Raw genomic sequence first — 19,937 nt, forward strand, 5'->3', positions numbered from 1 at the left:
ATGGCTGACTCAACCAACCGGAGCACGACAATACTAACTATTGCTGTTTGGCGGTAGAATATATGATGAATGGCTTGTAGATACCCACCCAGAGGGGCTTGCACAAAGGCTTACCACCAAGGAGATATTTCTCATGTATAACTAGAATATTTCTATGGAAAAACGTCAATCCCTCTACTATTAAATGGATTATGGAACTGCTTGCTCAATTTGAAAATATTCTTGCAATAGCCTGCTCATTAAGGCTATTTCATAGTTAAAATCTATTTAACTTTACAAACCTAAAATAAGGAATTCAGTAATTATGAATACCAATTTTGCCAAACTGTGGGCAACTATCACCGTGTATACGAAATGGCCAAGAATTACCTTTTAACTTAGATAAATAGAAGGAATAGGAAAAATAATTAGCTATTTATAAAAAGAAATACGATAAAATCAGCGACTTTAACTGTGCATGACTCAGCAACGTTCCATTATTCCACATCATTAGTTTTTTAAAAGAGCTGTCTTCTAAAATATGTAATTTAAACTAATGTTTATGAGTTCCAATTCGGGTGTATAAATCAACTTATGTTCATCGGTGAAGAAAAATATCGCGAGGAAACCTGCGTGTGACTATTTCAATTCTTCCACACATGTATCACGTACACATTGGAGCAGTAGACCTTCTCCTCAAGAGGAGACGAGGTTCTCTTTATTTAACGTGATAGATGGCAAACGAGCAGGAGGCTCACCTGATGGAAAGTGACTACCACCGCCCGTGGACATCTGCAACACCGGGATGCTTGCAGATGCGTTGCCGACCTTTGCTGTCACTGTCACTCCTAGTAGTGACACATTTATATGCTGTTTATTACTATATTTAAACTGCTTTATTAATTAAAACGGCTGTATAAACCAGAGAACGTTTCCAAAGTAATTTCGAATGTGATCGCAATACATGAACTTCAGACCTACTATTCCCGCTCAGTGACTCACATTGCAACGATGCGCTCTTGAAGTGGAACAAACGGCTCTTCTTAAAATTGCACATACATTAAATATAGCTCCTTGTTATGTACAGGTACAATATTATCTTTAGCCTATTATTTATTATGGCATTTTAAAGCTACTAAACTCAATATTTTTACCTATAAATAATGTATAATAATAGCATAACAATTACGAGTAAAATCATTATTTTGTACATGAAGGATTCGGTAAATGGTTCCATATGTTATTAACGTCCTTGTTAGAAGAACAGCGCATTATACTACATTGTATAATTTTATTGGTAAATCCTCATCCAATCAGATTATCCTTTATTCGACCAAATTGGTCCAAGGTCTTAAAAGGTTATTTACAGAATATTAAATCAGTCAAAATTAGTCATAAACACTGAGAGTATTCGGAGAAATAATTCTATTGATGGGACGAGAGGTCAAGGTGGATAATATAAGAGAATATTAAAATCTAAATATACTGAACGAAACAAGAATTAATACTGCTTAGTTAATGTACAAGTCCGCCTGAAAAGTAATGTCTTCATAAACAGCACTGAGGGCAGTGCTGAAATTTCACAAAAGTTTATTTCAGTTCCCATCATTGATGAACTTTAAGAAATGCTTCCCACGATACCAATATTATTAGTAAAAATACGTCGATAATTTCACATTTATTTTTGATAATCTTATTTCCAAAGATGTTCACAAATTTTGGTTATATTTTTTCTCTTCTTTATACGATTATATAAAAAGATCTCTTTTTAGCTGTACGAAAGCTTTTTTGCGTGTTGTATTTTGTAATGAAGCTGTTACATGCCCAACTATTGGGTAGATAATAATAAGCATTTAATTCAACATTAAAGAATTCCATGTCTTTTATTAGGAAGGCTCCATTACAGATTGAGGAAAACTATAGAATAGAAGATTTAAAAGTCATAACTATAAGGACTGATCACAACAATTATGATGATTTTATGGCATAGATAGGCGGACGTGTAATTAGATTAGATTTGATGGTAAGCAATCCCCACTGCTTGCAGACATTGGCGCCGTAAATAAAAATAACCATTCCTTAAAATCTATTTATTATCAATAATGCGTTACCAACCTTGTGAACTGAGGCGTTATATCCCTTGTCTGTAAGTGAGCCAGTGTTAATCACTGACACCCTTCAAACCGGAATACATAAATACTAAGTATTGCTGTTTGGCGGTAGAACTTATGCTGCCTGCGTGGTACCTACCCAAACGAGCCATCACAGAGCCCTACCACCAAGTAAAGTAAGTTTCACTAGCAATCAAAGTTTCAATAACTATGACCACCAACAGCTTTGGTTATTGGTAAGCAAAACGTCGTTAAATTGTGTAGGAGATTACAAGAGCTACTACGACATTAAAGCACTCAAACAACTCCATCGCATCGATGACGTCAATCCTGTAATAAGAGACGTATGTAGGTATGTCTTTACATTCCAAATCCATAAAAGATAGATTGGTTGGTATGGAAATCGGTTTTGGATGCATTCAATTCTGTCAGAATATTATTAATAAAGTATATTATTGTATTTAAAACGAAGATCTACATCAGTTGCTTCAGGTTTTAATATTTCATTTTATCATTAACCGTGAGATGAATTACAGGGAAATATTAAAAACATTACAAATTCATAGCGGTTATGCCTTTATTAGAATTGGTAACGTTTGATTAAGGTCCCAGTTTCGCCGAGTTACGATACGTTTAATCCTCTGGATAAATCACAGCTCTTAAAGACATTTTACTTTATAACAAAAAACATTAACAAGACAATATTTACGGTTCTGCTTAATAACTGTCTCATATAAAAAGCGTGGCAGGATTAAGTATCTCGTCTTTTATTTTCACTCTCATGACCGAGCCGTAATTTATGAGCATGCCTTTAATAAAAAGTATTTTTGTGTCTCACTGTATTTAAAAGGCAAGGGAGATTCGTTTCTTGACACTGAACTAAATCAGAGCAATACCCTTTTTGGCGAATTGTTAGTTTTATTCAGCATCTGTTAAGTGCTGTCGAAATATGTATCTGATAATCAAAAATTATCGCCCTTGCTCGTAATTATCAACATAAATTACTCACTATAATTTTACGTTTTAATTTAATAGATGTTGGTGAATGATACTACCACCCACCTATACCACAGCTACTCGTTACGACTTGGCTGTATTACAGATTTTGTCGTACATGTTTTTTGGGAAACTTTAACTGTTAATGCAGCGCACGCAAAAGCGATCAAAAGGAATAATTTCCCCCATTTTTGCAACATTTTTCACATACTCCGCTCCCATTGGTCGTAGCCTATAGCCATTCTCGATAAATGCGCTATCTAAAACTAAAAAATCTTTTACTACTGGTTCTATTTGAAAAATTCTTCGTTCAACCAAAGAAACCCTTCAGCTTCATAATATTAGAATAGGTTAATTACCAATAAAGTAATCAAGTGGTTTCAATTGACTAAAGAAACGGAAAAGGGCAGACCTCGCTCAACATATTTTCTGCTGAAGAACTCGGGATCGACAGATTCTCTCCACTGAAAAGAGTTTACCAAGCTCAACTTCAAGGCCGCCGAAACGCATTGCACATCTGGGACCTTACTTACAACCTTAATTGTAAACGTGCGCAGTTACCTATAGCAAGAATATCCTATAAATTAAAATAAAATGTCTGCTTAGCTACAATAATTTTTAGTGATACAAAAGAGTTCCGAACACTCACCGATAATAAATAAAATAAATAACTCTTTTGTCACCGAGGTTTTATTGGTACCCGTAACTTTAGTGAGAAAACGAAACAATTTACAAATAGTAATTATGGCCCACGTAGAAATATTTGAATCTCGTAAAAGTCCGCACCCGCTTTCTCTCGTCACGATGGTTGTTACGATATAATTTAAATATTTCACGCATTCCCGCGACCTTGGATGATTAAGAACTTTATTTTCGGTACCTAATTTTCGCATCCGAAGGCAAATACAGGGTTATGACTAAAAACATTTCTCTGTTTACCCAACTCTGTTTAATTATTTATTTTTGTGTTATTCATGACTATAAGCAACAGGAAATTGCCCTCAACGAATAATTTTCCCGGAGGTCGAGCATTGTGCCGTACAGTGAGACGGGTCATCCATTATTCTACCGCCAAACATCAGTACCCGGTTTTGTTGTGTTCCGATCTGTAGAGTCAGTAAATATTTATATTTACAAGAAAAAGCATCGAGATGTTTATAACTCAGTGACAACGAATATAGGCGAACGTGACTCGTCTCGATGTCCAATTTCGATCGTCTGCATTCCTAAAATGTTTAAAAATATTTGTTCCGCCAAAAGGTTTGACAATCTCGCGAGATTGATTATAAACAAACGGTATTTAAAATTTTACTGTGATATGTATAATGTATATATATCAAACGTTGACTGAGTTGAAATAGCAACTTAATTGTGTCGAATCAGTAGATACAATAAATATATAATGCAATAAAAACAAGTGTTAATTCTGATGGCTATGAAAACACAAACTACTTAGAAAATAATAAAATCGTAATAATTCATAGAGGTGCCTAGCTAGTCTCAGTACTTGAGCCACACTCGAGGAATTCATGGCCTGTGTACGTAGACCATCGAAGTGTACGCAAGCAATATCGCGGCGTCCTACTAGAACGGATGACAATCGGCCTGAAGTCCTACATAGCTTAGCTTCCTCTATGTTAGACCATTTTCCAGCACAAATGCATTTTTGAAGTAAAAATAGATACATACAGATGTGCGTCAAAATTATAAAATTAATATTTTAAAGCGACATAATACTTTTTCTGCGTTATTAATAACCGTATATTGTTTATGTGGTATGGCGCCAACGGACAAATATAACTTCTGATACATGTCTCGCTATATTCAGTCGGAATGCTATGAAAATGTTCCCGTTTTTTGTTTATAAGACATAACGTTCACACTACGCAGACGCTTGTGATTATTTACCAAAAAAACTGGTTAATTTCATGATCAATAACGTTTATTTTTATGAGACACTTTTAAAATATACAATATTTTTTTATCAATGATTATAATTATAAAAAGCTAGATACTATTAGTAGAAGTATTGTGAAATGCATTGGTTTAGTTAGGGTTGGGTTAATTTTAAACTGCGAGACAGCTAATAAAAATGCAACCGCAGCCGAACGGATATAAACGACACAAATATTTCTTCCAAAAAACACATACGTTGATGTCTTCGGGATGCCTTACAACGCCGATACACAAAATGAATATTATAAATTTGTTACAAGATAATTTATAATATTATTCATTGACGACCTCCGTGGTCGAGTAGTGTGTACACCGGTTTTCATGGGCACGCCACTCCGAGGTCCCGGATTCGACTCCCGGTCGAGTCGATGTAGAAAAAGTTCACTAGTCTTCTATGTTGTCTTGGGTCGGGGTATTTGTGGTACCGTCGTTACTTCTGATTTTCCATTACACAAGTGCTTTAGCTACTTATATTGGGATCAGAGTAATGTATGTGATGTCCGATATTTGTTTATTATTTATTATTCATGATTTTTATTTGTATAATTGATCTACCTTATAAACATTTATAAGGTAGATCTACCGTAGAATCTGTTAAATATTATCAGCAACGTATATTTAATCTTCTCTTCTTACTTCTTCAATCGAAATAGAATTAAATGTGCGTATATATTTTCTGATTGTTTACACAATTTTCATTTGTTTATTTTGTACGCATTTTTAAATGAACTTTACGTTATGTTTATAATTTAAGAACTATTTTCGTAAAGTCGAAATTCTTCCTAACATAAAAACAACACGTAAAAGTAAATGAATTTAGTATTTTTCAAACTATAAAAAGCGAATTACAAATAATCCAGTAGCAAAATCTAAGTTGTATATATTTTAGAAAGACAACACACGAATACAAGACAAAAATGAAACTCAAATTCTTGAACTAAATATTTCATAGACTGTTGCGTGTGTTATTTTATTAAACAAAATTATATATATACGGACGCATACCAAGCGAACTGCGACCCACTTATGTCCAAACATTGCTAGATTATTTTGTCACGGCGTTAATTTTAATTAAACAACATCCTTCTAATTTCACTAATTTTATAAATGTGAATATCTGTCAAAACTATACAGCTAAATGTATTTAAATCCACCCAAGTAGAAAATTCTGTCGTGGAAATGGATACGGCAACTTTTTTTAACAAAGCTCATTTTGACCTCTAATGAAATGTTCAACTTATGTAAATTACTATTTATTATGTAGTTTGTGTATGTAGATACATTTATATATATTACAAATAAAGCTAAAGAACTAATTAATTTCGAATTAAAAAATATGTTATTTTAACATTGGTAATCAACACAGGGACAGCGCAATGTTATGGAACTATTAAAAATATTAATAACGCATAACTTATAACTTAATGGTCTGCTCACCACTCCCACCATATATCATCATGACCTTTACCAGATAATTCAAGAAATTCAATGAAAATTCTCAAACGTCATTTTTATCACGAAAACTGTATCGTTTTTCTCTAGAAAATAATAAACGAGCCAAACAAAATTAAACAATTCTTAAGTTCCTCGTATTAATAACAATGAGAGAGCTAAAACAAAATCAAGGAGATTTCAATAATGCCTTGAGGGCGTTTAAATATGTAACGTCTTAAATACATCTATGTCAGGAGATGAACACGAGATATACATATAAAATATGAAGCAATGAAACCTAATATATTATTAAAAGCTTTCTCACACTAACAATCTACGATAGAGAGAACAGATCGCTGTGTATTCACTCAGCATACAGGGACATGAACGCTGGCTAACATGATTTTATTTAATAAAGTCTAACGCACACATGCGCACGTCGGTATACAAAACCCTCATGCACTGACACATACACAATAAGAAAAAGCGCACATTACTTAGTCAAGACGTCGAAAAAAAAAGGCATATTAATATGTTGGGGAAAACTTGTCTACATAAATTGAAATTACTGACTGATATATCCTATAAGCTTTCCGCCATCTTGAAAAAGCGAGTCAATACTCTTTTGACGATAACTCAACTCTTCATGAAGATATGAGAGTTTTGATTATATGAGTTGTTGCATTTATTACGTTCTATTATTTAGGTCATACGAAATGTTCATCTATCTTTGATTGTTGTTGAGATACCTATGTATAAATATTCTATTTTTCGAAATGGCAGAAAAATCACCATCATTTGCTTTCTCGTGGTTGACTTTTTGAAATGTGTATAATGACTGGACTTATTTCTAAATTAATTAATATAATACATTACTTATTTTATATTTTATAAAAACAATATGGAATGTGTATTGTTCTTCATTCGTGGTTATAACATTGTATGAACATTAAAAAAGTAAGCTCGAATTTATGTATCTACGTATATTCACACAGCACAGAGCGCGTTCCGTTAACGTCATTACTGAACAGACGTTCGGGAATCAAGTCTGAAGGAACCGTAACAAACGTGTAAAATGCTAGTTACGTAGAACCATAGTATAGAATAGTATAGGTATATAGCTTAGATTGCAATTTATTATTTGTTTAAGTAAAATAATTTAGGACGGATATTGTGAAATATTGCATCAGCCGAGGATGCATCATTAATCCATTAGCAATGTAAATCATTATTAGATTTGACTTCAATCGAGGAGTTAGTCTTAATTATAAAATAGTTTTAATTATAAATTGTAATTTTAAATAAATAATTTAAAGTAATTGGTTTTTTTTCAACCATCGTACTGCTACAAACGTAATTTGCTAGACTGGAGGAAATAACGACCCATTTTGACGGCCCCAGACATACGAGCAGGTCGTTTTAACGCATGTTTCTTATCAGCCTGACCTACATTTAAATTGCATGCTAGACAACCAAGGTTATGTCATAAATTTCTAAATATATGGTTAGTACAGTTGCTTGGAATTATTTTAGCCAAACAAATTTTGCTTGAATAATACAGCTCGTTGATGATTATATTGAAAAATTTGGTAGCAGGGTTTTGTGTAAGCCCGACTCAGTACGTACCTCGCCCTCATATTCTAACGCAAAACAGCAATGAATGTTATGGTCCGGTTTGGAGGGCGAGTTAACCAGCGTAACTACAGGCAAAAGAGATGTACCATCTCAGTTCCCTAGGTAGGTGGCGCTTTTGGTTGATGTGGTGGCGCTTAACAACGTTCTACAAAAAAGAAAAGTTTACTCAATACTATTCGGGTTTTTTACAAATTTGCATCGAAATTGCATGGTTTTTTATTTAAAAAAAGACGTGAATGTCGAATTTCATTTATTTATCCCTGATTCCCCAAAGATTGATTAATTGATAAATTAATTAAATTCGACATTCAGGATATTGCGTTAGTTTAATCAACATTTTGATAATTCACCTTTAAAAGGTACATGTTATCTTTCGATTCGTATTGCTTTTGGAACAGATCTCATATACGTATATTAATTTTCAATGGATTTAATTATTAAAAAGTCGTTTCAACTGATCATCTTCTATATTTTCCTTCATCGCGACCTACGTCTCGTATCATACATCATACTCCAACATTCTCAATTTATTCATTAAAATATATTATCTTAAATCATCGCTGTCAGCATCCAACGATATACTTATACTATAACCTCCATAAAAATAGATGAGAAAGCCTCGAGAAAAGACTTACTCACCATCGAACTTTGGAAAGAATAAAAATCGCCCAGATATCTGTGGACAACTGCAAGAAAAGTTTAAAAAGTCCCAAATCATAACTACACTAGTAATGTGGGAAAAATATTGAACAAATTAGAAGAACTGCAAGATATTGATGATAGTATAAAACAAAGTCACTTACCGCTGTCTGTCTGTCCCGGTGTATGGTTAGATCTTTAAATTTACACAATTAATTTCGATGCATTTTTTTTAATAGATAGATTGATTCAAGAAGAAGGTTTATATGCATATTACATTATAAATAAACATAATCATCCTGTAAGTTTCCCACTGCTGGGCTAAGGCCTCCTCTCCCGTTGAGGAGAAGGTATGGAGCATATTCCACCACGCTGCTCCAATGCGGGTTGGTGGAATACACATGTGGCAGAATTTTCGTTTAAATTAGACACATGCAGGTTTCCTCACGATGTTTTCCTTCACCGCCGAGCACGAGATGAATTATAAACACAAATTAAGCACATGAAAATTCAGTGGTGCCTGCCTGGGTTTGAACCCGAAATCATCGGTTAAGATGCACGCGTTCTAACCACTGGGCCATCTCGGCTCATATGCATATTATATGCATAATATATTAGAGAAACACTGATAATTTTAGGCGTTTCTAATGTGATGTCGTAAATAAACACATTTTTTTGCGCTTACATTGTATAAACTGACTGAAAATAAATAGATCGAAATAATGTACTACAGTATTGTATTCCTTAAAAAGGTCTATATCTCTTAGGGATAACCGACAATAATTATTTTTAAACGTTTACTTTTTCATTCATTCAAAAATATATTAAAAATGTCTTAAGCGAATCATGTAATTACGACACCTAGTTTCAAGATTCATGAACCCATAAACCTGAAGTAATCCTTCTAATGACAAAATATTTGAAATTCCAATAAACTATTTCGATGAATTCGATGAAAACGTATTGTTTATTTCACTTAGCACTCAAGATTCGACTGTTACAGATCGTAAGCCCTCTTTCAGCAATGGGTAGGTATGGCAATTACCAACTGGCATAACACGATCTAAACAATTTCAGTGTTTACCTATGAGATAGTTTAGATAATTCCTAACTATAACAAACTCATAGTGTTAATTTAAGCTATTTTTGTAATACAAGTTTGCTTGGGGTATTAAATGTTAATAAAGTTAATTGAACTGAGAACACTGAATATTCAGTTTAAGAAGGTTTTTTTTTCTAGTGTAAAAATCCATGCATGTGGGATATTTTAACGTCCAAAAAATATTTTAAGTTTGTTTATTAATTACATGGTATATTTTGAATACTTCAATTACTTTGTATATTTATTAATAAAGGTTATATAAACATTTATAAAGTTTTGAAAGTTTTTGAATTAAACCATGATATAACGATTTATAAATTTATCTTTATCTTAACTTTCAAAAACTTCAAAATATATCAAATATGTACTGGTTTGATTAAAATCGTTATTGAAAATTGTGGTTTTTCTCAAATAAAAATATTTATTACTATAAAAATAAAATATGCTTCTTGCAAAGAGCATAGTTTTATTAATAGTAAAATTTTGCCTGAGACATTGGCATAAAACTTATCCCATTCTTTAAAATCCTTTACGATATGATCACGTCAAACAGTTGCTTTAAAGTTAAACTAACGAAACTTTTCCAGAAAATTAACATCAAAACAAGGTAATACACAAAAAAATCAGTAATGAACTATATATACAACAATAATACTTTAACTCACAATAAAGTGAAACAGTTGCTATACTGCTAATTAATAGCTAAACACCGAAAAAATTCAAATGTCAAACAATCTTTCGTCACAAGCAAAATTTTTAAACGCGATAGTTATCAGGTCACTGACCGGGTAAGGTTAGCAATTGTTTTACAAAAAATATTGACGTCTAGACAACCGAGGCTAAGCACGTCCGCACCAAGTTTTCAATGTATCCACATAATTCATTAACATCCACATTCCAGTAGCCCTCCTCCAAAAAATGCTCCTATTTAAACATTATCATTAACATTTCAGCTTGTAATGTCGATATAACTCGGGCATTCCTACGGCTCGTGTCATTTTGGCAAACTGCCAACATACCAATTCCTCAGGGCTGCCACTAAATCTAACAAATCTATCTTCGAACAGGTACGAGTATGTATCATAATTTAATTCGTTTTTAAAAAAGATTCAAGTTCATAAAGATAATATTATTTACGTCCAGTTCCAACAATTATCAGATTTATTTAACAAAAAAGTTTACAATATCAAGATAATGCTTCAAAAGAAAAAAAAAATTAAATCTTGATTTATTTTAAATACGCTCTTACGGAGACTGTTTAATCATTGATATGGTTATCCAAACCAGAAGAACCGGCAAGAAGCTCAGAAGCACTCTTTTTCGTACAACACATTACACAATTATATGTGCTTTACTAGTTTACGCCCGAGTGTGAGGAGGAGCTGCGAGTGTTAGGGATAAAAAGTGATAAAACATCTCTGTACCAAATTTGATTCAGTTCCGTTTAACCGTTTTGCCTTGATTGAGTAACCAACATCTATCTATCCAAACTTTCGCATTTGTAAGATTAGTAACATGTAACGGTGATAGGCTGGAAAAAATTGGATTGGACCTCGTCACAGAACGAATTAATGCTTGAAAGAAGAATTTAAAAAGATAGTACAGATAAAAATATACGTACGCTAACTCGACGCTTATTTACTATTTATATAATGATTTCTGGCTATTTTTTTATTATTTCTAATGGGTACAAGCGTACGTTGCTAAACGTAATATTAATATCTTAATATTTAGTATTTTTTTATGATATAGGGCTTTCAAATTAGTCACCACCGTAGCAACATTGTCGTTGTAAGAAATATTCCTTAATTTGGGAGCTAAGATGTTATGTTCAATATATGTCAAATATATGTCATATGTCAAATGTAAATTACAAGGAATCAACTGCAAATAGTCATTAGAACTATAATTAACACATTGGTGTCGGCAATGTTACCTTGAATGTAAATATAATCATTTTTATGTTACACTTTTATTTACAAAATGACAACCACATTAATATTATGCTTTGTCGCCATTTGAAACCAAAATATGACTTTCTGAATTGTTTTCATGATTGTCTTTCATCAGAACACGTCAACAACGTCACAGATTATTAAATACTCGAAACTCTATACAGTTTCCTGACACCATTATATTATCGCCATCAGCAAACGTTTTGTATAACATTATAAATTAAAATTAATACTTCAGTTTTTCTAGCTCAATCGTGTCACGTATAAATGGCGGTCTCTTATATGAAAATATTCGGGAATGTCTCTACGACAGTCGGAATGAGCCGACCTAAGTGCTTATTTATTATAAATAGAATGGTATCCAGCGAGGTATGCCGGCCACTTGGTGGACAGTTAAATTTCTATTATAAATTATCTAAATTTAATTTTAAAATACCCTGTGATAACAAAAAATAAACTCTCTACGTATGAATAATAGAACTTCTAACGAGTAGTTGATTATGAACTCGCGAAATGCATACTAATCTATCTAAATGTTTTGAACGTGGTCTAAATATCATGACCTTTTTATAAACATTCAGTCTCTTTGTTCTCTTGAACTCAATTCAACTTTTTTAACGGCAATTTGTTATGTAGGTTAGGTTTGCGTATTTATTTTAGATTCTACTAGATCAACTTCTTACATGCATAAATACATACGATACAGCACACAGCTATTTCAAATTTCGATCCTGTTTTGAGCACTAAAACATCTAAACTAAATCGAAGAAATTTTCATTCGCGCACTAAGTACTTAAAAATTCAGATGGTGAAAATACGATCTACAATTTTTAGATTATATTTTATATCTTTTAGAAATGCAGCCGAAGATTTGCAGATGTAAATTGTTCCTTTCCCCAGATACATTGATACTAAAAACGTATTTCACCTTTATAAATTGCGCTTGTCATTAAACTGACTCACTTACTCTTCAAACCGGACCATAGCAATACAGCGGGCCTGTATTGCTATGATCCGGTCTTTGACTCAGATTTTGTTCTTCTGGATCTTTGTTATACGGTAGAATTATTCATAAGCAGGTTCGATATGAACGAACGTATTCAATCAAACAAATTATCGAAATTTTTAAATGTTAACAGCGGTTGTAATATCGCTTGCATTCCTACCACCTACATAACATAATCAGCCTGTAAATTTCCCACTGCTGGGCTAAGGCCTCCTCTCCCGTTGAGGAGAAGGTATGGAGCATATTCCACCACGCTGCTCCAATGCGGGTTGGTGGAATACACATGTGGCAGAATTTCGTTGAAATTAGACACATGTAGGTTATAAACACAAATTAAGCACATGAAAATTCAGTGGTGCCTGCCTGGGTTTGAACCCGAAATCATCGGTTAAGATGCACGCGTTCTAACCACTGGGCCATCTCGGCTACTACCACCTAAGACAATGAAAACGGTTTGATTCATATATTTTGTACATCATATTAATTTCTTGGATACCATAAGATAGACAGCATCTGTGAGTGAATAATATAGTATTAACATTTTAAAATGTCAGATTGAAAGATTTTTGCACTCCCTAGGAATCCTTTAAATAAATTAGGTTATCACTACGGGAGACAGAGTACGATCCTAAAATTTGTATGGAAATGATATCTTGATATCTGATATTAGGAATACGAAAATTGGGATTTAGGTTTATGTTAATGAGATAAAGATCGTTTTTGAAAATTCCACTCAAAAGATAGAAATTCACTGTGAAAGTTTGCAATTTTTAAAATTAAAAATAAATCAAATATTGAAATTTGACTTCAGGTAATGCAGACCAGAAAACACTTTAGAAAATTCGATGGAGTTCTATATAAGAAAGTATAATAAAGACATCCTAAACAAATTCTTTATTCATTATACTATTTTTTATAAAACTATGACTAACTATTCAAAAGGTCGCTGTCATAAAATGGGATGTGAATAGAGAAGGACGCTTGCAAAATGGAGGTCATGATATTTCAGTTGCGTACTTTAGTTTAATCAAATGTGACCAGAATTTCCAAAATATCTACTATAATAAAACGGTTGATTCATTCAAGGCCGATTTCAAGGAAATAAATTCAATTATTATTTTTAGGTCGACTTTTTTGTGTCATACGAATGTTTAATATTGTTTCAAAAAAAGAAAATGACATATAAATCACATTTTTAGAGTGTTTTTGTATTTAAATTTAAATAAAGATCAAATATTGGGGATGATGTTAAATTTGATAGAGACGATTTTCATTTTGTAGTATGTTCTTCTGACCTATTTCTCAAGAGAGACTAGTCTAGCCTTGCGCAGGATACATAATAAAGCACAAGTGAATGTGCAAAAACATGTGCACTCTTATAATCCCACGGAACGTATGATTCGATAGGACCAACGGTTTAAGTGCTTATCAAGGCACGGAAGTGTAAACATTGCCGCAATTTCCAGACTTCGGCCTGAGAATATTTTGACGGCATAACAAGGGACCGGGAACCCAAGGAACTGCAGCCTTTGGCTAGTCTGTACAATCTGATCAACGAGGTCCAACCTCAAATATCATTCTAATTTGGACAAAAGTACATTTGACGCGGCTGATAGAAAAGAAGAATTTAAAACAGACTATCGCTAGAAAAAGGATGACATTTATGTTATTTAAATAAATATAAGTCAATTTTTTTCATATCTATGTGTATATTATGTATAAGATGAACACGTGTGTGTGTGAGAATTAAATAAATCCCCTTATAATTTAAAATTATTATTCTCAGCCCAAAAGTTGTCCGGAAGAGATAGCTACCATAAGCGATCTATTGCCAGCGATAACACGTCGAATGCTAATTATGCAAGTTTTGTTGATTTTAATTATGGGAGGATTCATTAATCACCTAAAATATGCATTGAATTTCACCTTATAATATTTAAATTCAATACGTATATCTATATATTCTTAGTTATAGTATGTCAAATAAATGATATACATGAAAAACTAAATTTGAATTGAATAGTTTCAATACAAAATTTTGACGATTCATCAACTATTCTTGGCATTTCAATTAAGAAACTGTATTTGCATTATTCGGTACTGAAATGCATTATCAGAAGATATAAGAGGTATGCTTGGTATTAATATCGTCACAAATAGCCAAACACGTTTTTGTAGCCGACTATTATATTATTATGAAGTGCTCTTGCAGTCTTGGATTGTTGAATTAGTGCCATTTTATGGCAATGATATCTGCATAGTTTGAAGTTGGATGACTATAGATCCGAACAATTCAGATTCAGAAAAACTATGGTCGTATCATAATTTTTGTTATAATTTTAATTATTTGCTATCCATTACGTTTTATACAAAAATATTATTTTAAATATATTATAGGCGGACGTCCTGTATATATGTCCCCTCATTGGCGCAAAATTCATTGCAACGTATTTAGAACGGAATTGTTTTTTAACTTTTTAATCGTGTCGAGCTCATATAACTGTTTATGATATTGGAAAATACTACCAAAGTGTCAAAAAGCCGGTCTTGATATTTATAGATAAGAGAAAATGATCTGACAAAAGTTTTTTTTTTTTTTTGAGTTCCGTACCTCTCAATGAAAAAGGTCTGTCCTTCTGTCCGTCTGTCAGTCTGTCTGTCTGTCCGTCAGGATCCTTTTTCGCAGGAACGCGTCCACGCAAACAAAATATATTTTGTAAAACCTATACGGGACTTTCCGTTAACCTAGAATCAAGAAATTGGACTAGAAGCAATATCTTGTTGCACAAGTATAGGAAATATATACGAAATTACCGTAAATTTGTTTTTACATCAGTGTATGTTTTTTTATTTGTCTGGTAGTACGAAAACCTCAGTACGCGAGTCGGAAAAGCACTTGTCCGGCTTTATACTGTCGTAGTAGTTACAAAATTTTTACTAATGAAAAAGACTATGAATACATTGTTGAGTAAGTATATCAAATATAAGTACCTTAATGACTACCACATGACAATGTTGGCATTTAATATTTTTTTATGATAATAGAAGGTCAAAGGCTTGGGTCTAATCCAAATTCATTTGAGTACCTTCGCCAAGATGATAGCAGTAATTGCCAACAAACAATTCCTGTTTGTAAATAAAATTCGTACATTCGTTCCATTTTGCAATTTAAATATAGAATAGGTTAAAAAATTAAAATATATTATTATGTAGTTCATATTTTGTGTTATTCTTACTTGAGATACTCTTTTCTAAGTCGTGACTACGCAAATATAAAAAGATCTTGCCAATTCTAATTTTAGTAAACGATGAAGGTAATTAACATAAACATTGAACTTGAACACATATTACTGCCAAATTATGACCACCTGCAGTCATTAGGCATTTGGCAAAAATATGCCAAGCTTAAGCCAAAATATGCGTATTTATATCAAAACACCAAATATAAAACAATGTCGATGACCCCGCTAATTGATGAATGATCGATATTCTAATCATCTTAAGAGCGATGTTGATTGAAAATTGGCTTACATAAATAATTTAATTATACTTAAGATCTCGGCTTTAATAATTAAAATGAGCTCGATAATACACAGTCCGCTTAACAATTACCTATCTCAAATTCAGCACTTAATGTCAAAAATATTACTTATGACTTAAAACCAAACACTACTGGCTTTTTTTCAAAAAGTAAACTTAAATATAAAGAAAAATGTGACAGTTTTAAGACGACTGTTTAAAAATAACAATTTAAAAAATTTTAATTCAATAAAAATATTTAACGTCGTTTAAATTATGGAATTTGTTACACCCAGTCGAATGCTTAGTGCGCATGAAACTTTAAATGAAAATTATAAAATTCCGTGTAAATAATTCAATTTAAAATAATCAATTCATTTCAATGTAAAGAATTACATTTTCGATTAGCGCCATAATGCACGTCTATTTTCGATTTTGTTACATCAGAACCAGGAAGCGAACGCGTATTGTCTATTCAACAAGTTGTTATCACCCATATGTCGGACGAGTAGAAAAACTCAAATGTATTTTAGTTCAGCCGCTCAATGCCACGAGGCCAACAACATCTCCTCTTTGATGAAAATAGTCATTGCGTACTTCGCAATTACTTAATATGAAATCTGCATATCTTTTTGGTCCAAGGCAAATATTGAAGATGGAGTTCCTCGGCGATGTATTTTAGGTCAAACGATTTTTGCATTAAAATTAAAATTAATTAAATGAGCAAACATAATGAAACAAGATACTGTTTTAATTGAAATATGTTTATTTGGTCCCATATTCATTAAAATTATAACTAACATTTTTCATAATTTATCACAATACTAAGAACATCTAGAAACTTAAAAGATGATGAGCTATCTGCATTTATAAAATACTTTTTATGTAATTAAAATTGTAATTTTTCATTTAATTGATATCGACATTCGCTTTGTGCGAGCCAGTCGTAAAGATATTTAAAATACATGCAATAAGAAATTAATCGTTAGCTTTATGAATAATAATCACAATTATTTACTTAATACAATCATACTGAATTCAGAAATCAGTTCTAATTTTCACTTCTGCAAATAACACGAGACGCTGATTTCCTTCAACAGGTAACTTAAACTATTTCATTCGTATCTCAGTCTTAATCAGCATACATAAACATCTATTTTATATCATTACCATAACAGATGCCTTATTTAATTTTAGCGTGAATATTGTTTAATCAGTTACAGTTTCTTTCGCCGGTTCTTATCAGGTCAGTGTATTTTCTTTTCCGAACCGGTGGTAGAGTTTAATTTGACAATCAATAAGTAAGTGTAATAGTTCTCTATTGAATAAAGGAATTTGAGTTTGAAATATTTGAGTCTGAGTTTCTAGAATACAAATGACAGAATATCATTATTATCTTCTGTTTGTTTGAGATCTCTCCTAATATAAATTATTAATCGGAGCAAATCTTTGCAATTATATATAACTAACGTATTTTAATATTAAACCTTACTTAACATTTTAATTATGATCTCATTTCATTTTTCTATTGGGCCATATCTTTGTCTAAACCACGTCATTCCACTGTAGTCAGCTTCGTATACATCAGGAATCTCTTTGTCAATAGCTTCACAATAAACCATCTTCACAGACGCTTCACCAAAAAGTCTCTCTTCAAATTTTATTAATTGCTTGAAGAAACCCGTGTTCGGTCGAATTTGTGGCCTAAAAAATTTATTCATGTTTAATTTTCGATTCACAAAAGTTTTACCTTAAGTCACTGAACTATAGCAGCTCATTTTAACAAACAAAAATATTGAATAAGAAAAGAAGAAAGGACCAAAATTAATTATTTTTAATGTTTTACTGACTTGACCACAACTGTTATCAAACAAGTTTGTAATAAAATATTTATAAAAGATTTTCGGAACACAATTATTGTAATTTTACTTATAAATATGATGGTATATTCTATTCAGGCTTAGGTTATTTTAAAAGTATTTGAGCTATATTTAAAAAGTTTAGATCTGGCCTGCGTTGACTATTACTAACCTTCTAAGCTTCATGTGATGATAAGCTTCGCACAATGTCATCTTATGCCATTTGACAAGGTAAGCTAAACAGAGAGTGACAGATCTCGAAACGCCCGCCACACAATGTACCAACACCACTTCGTTTCTTGACACGACCTGCATAAAAAAAAAACTAATAGCGTAAATCGTTTAAGAGACGTTTTCTAAAGTTACTCATATATTCGTTTTATGATAATACCAATTTAACAGTCCGCCAATCTATGCCATGTTGTGCCATGCTATAAATGTTTTTATACTACTTCAATTTTATCTATGATACCATGTAGCAATGTGACTGTATTAAAATATATTCTCATCAATTACCTCATTTACAAGGTCAGCGACCCGTTCCATGAATGGATACATATCAGAGTTTGGGGTATCCAGCAGTGGTATGTATTGTCTTGGAACATAATCTTCCGGTGGAGGTGGCAGTTCAGGTGCGGCATTTATTACAAGTCCTGGTCGTAATGCCTTCACAGCTCCAGGCAAGGCATGGGCACCACATATGTATACTGAGTTGATGACGCGAGATACTCCGAGAGGGCAGCCTCTGTTGACAACAGATTATTATTTAATGAATTGTGTATATCTATAAATTATACAATAACAAGGACTAAATTCACAGCTGAGAGAAATGCAAACAGACACCGACACAGAAAATATCCAAGAAAATTTCTTTCGTATTTTTGTATTTGAAGAGTTCTTTCGTATGTTACAGGAATGCGATTGGAAGTGTCCTGAAAAAACGTCAACAATCCAGCGCGTAAACAGCATACCACGCTGTTGTGTCATTCTGGCGGGCAGCCAGCACGTCTGACCTAGCGCGAACTTGCGTACTCCGCGTAATTTCAGATTTGGAAGCAAAATTCTAACTCTAAATATTTTTAATACAAGCTAAAGAATATTTTAATCTATTTATCATTACCGAATCAACACTGATAAAATTCACCAAATATAAACGCTAGTGGCATTGTTTATATTACAGAATAACATGTCATTAAAATGAAATAAAAATTGAAACTCTGGTAATAAAACAGAAAAACACCTAAATAAAATATATGTATGTAAAGACATTTGCGTGAATCCGTAAGTAATAAAATTTCTTTATAAATCCACCTGTTGACTATTTATTTTGTTTCATTAAGTGCTTCTTTATTATGACCAACCTATTTAACTCCTCCTTCGTTGATTTCGCTTCTGTAACATCAACTCTCGGTTCGTTTTCAATTCCAACACATGCAACTTTATCTTCAACTGTCAAGACCTTCATTTTCTCCAAAACAATGGACACTGTTTCGAAATCAATATCACTCCACTAATAAAATTTTTTACCACTTCACTGAAGGGAGAAGCTTTTGCTAATCGTAAATTAATCAACAACAATATTTATAAGAGCATATAGTATGACAATTTCGCATATTTTCATTGATAACAATTCTTTTAATATTTCGTAGTCTCGTACGTCGATACGCGGCTTAATATTGGGCAGATGCGTGCGCACGCGTCGATGGCTACAACGCGCACTGAAACGCTAGCGCGCGCTTGTTCACC

At 32.5% G+C, this 19,937-nt stretch overlaps 2 protein-coding genes across 3 annotated transcripts in view; one reads left to right on the forward strand and one right to left on the reverse strand.

Moving 5' to 3' along the window:
* LOC113393552 (cuticle protein 19.8) overlaps nt 1-19,937 on the forward strand; it is a 205,468-nt gene that overhangs the window by 184,588 nt on the left and 943 nt on the right. The gene's annotated exons all lie outside the window — the stretch shown is intronic.
* Nucleotides 17,079-19,923, reverse strand: LOC113393308 (dual specificity protein phosphatase 14). Its single transcript, XM_026630124.2, has 4 exons — nt 19,553-19,923; nt 18,708-18,936; nt 18,364-18,500; nt 17,079-18,036 (listed from the first exon to the last, which is right to left on the reverse strand). The coding sequence occupies exons 1-4, from the start codon at nt 19,654-19,656 to the stop codon at nt 17,850-17,852; spliced, it is 657 nt and encodes a 218-aa protein (XP_026485909.1). The 5' UTR covers nt 19,657-19,923; the 3' UTR covers nt 17,079-17,849.

This window comes from Vanessa tameamea, chromosome 6, assembly GCF_037043105.1.
Source record: "Vanessa tameamea isolate UH-Manoa-2023 chromosome 6, ilVanTame1 primary haplotype, whole genome shotgun sequence".
In the NCBI taxonomy this organism is placed as follows: Eukaryota; Metazoa; Arthropoda; class Insecta; order Lepidoptera; family Nymphalidae; genus Vanessa; species Vanessa tameamea.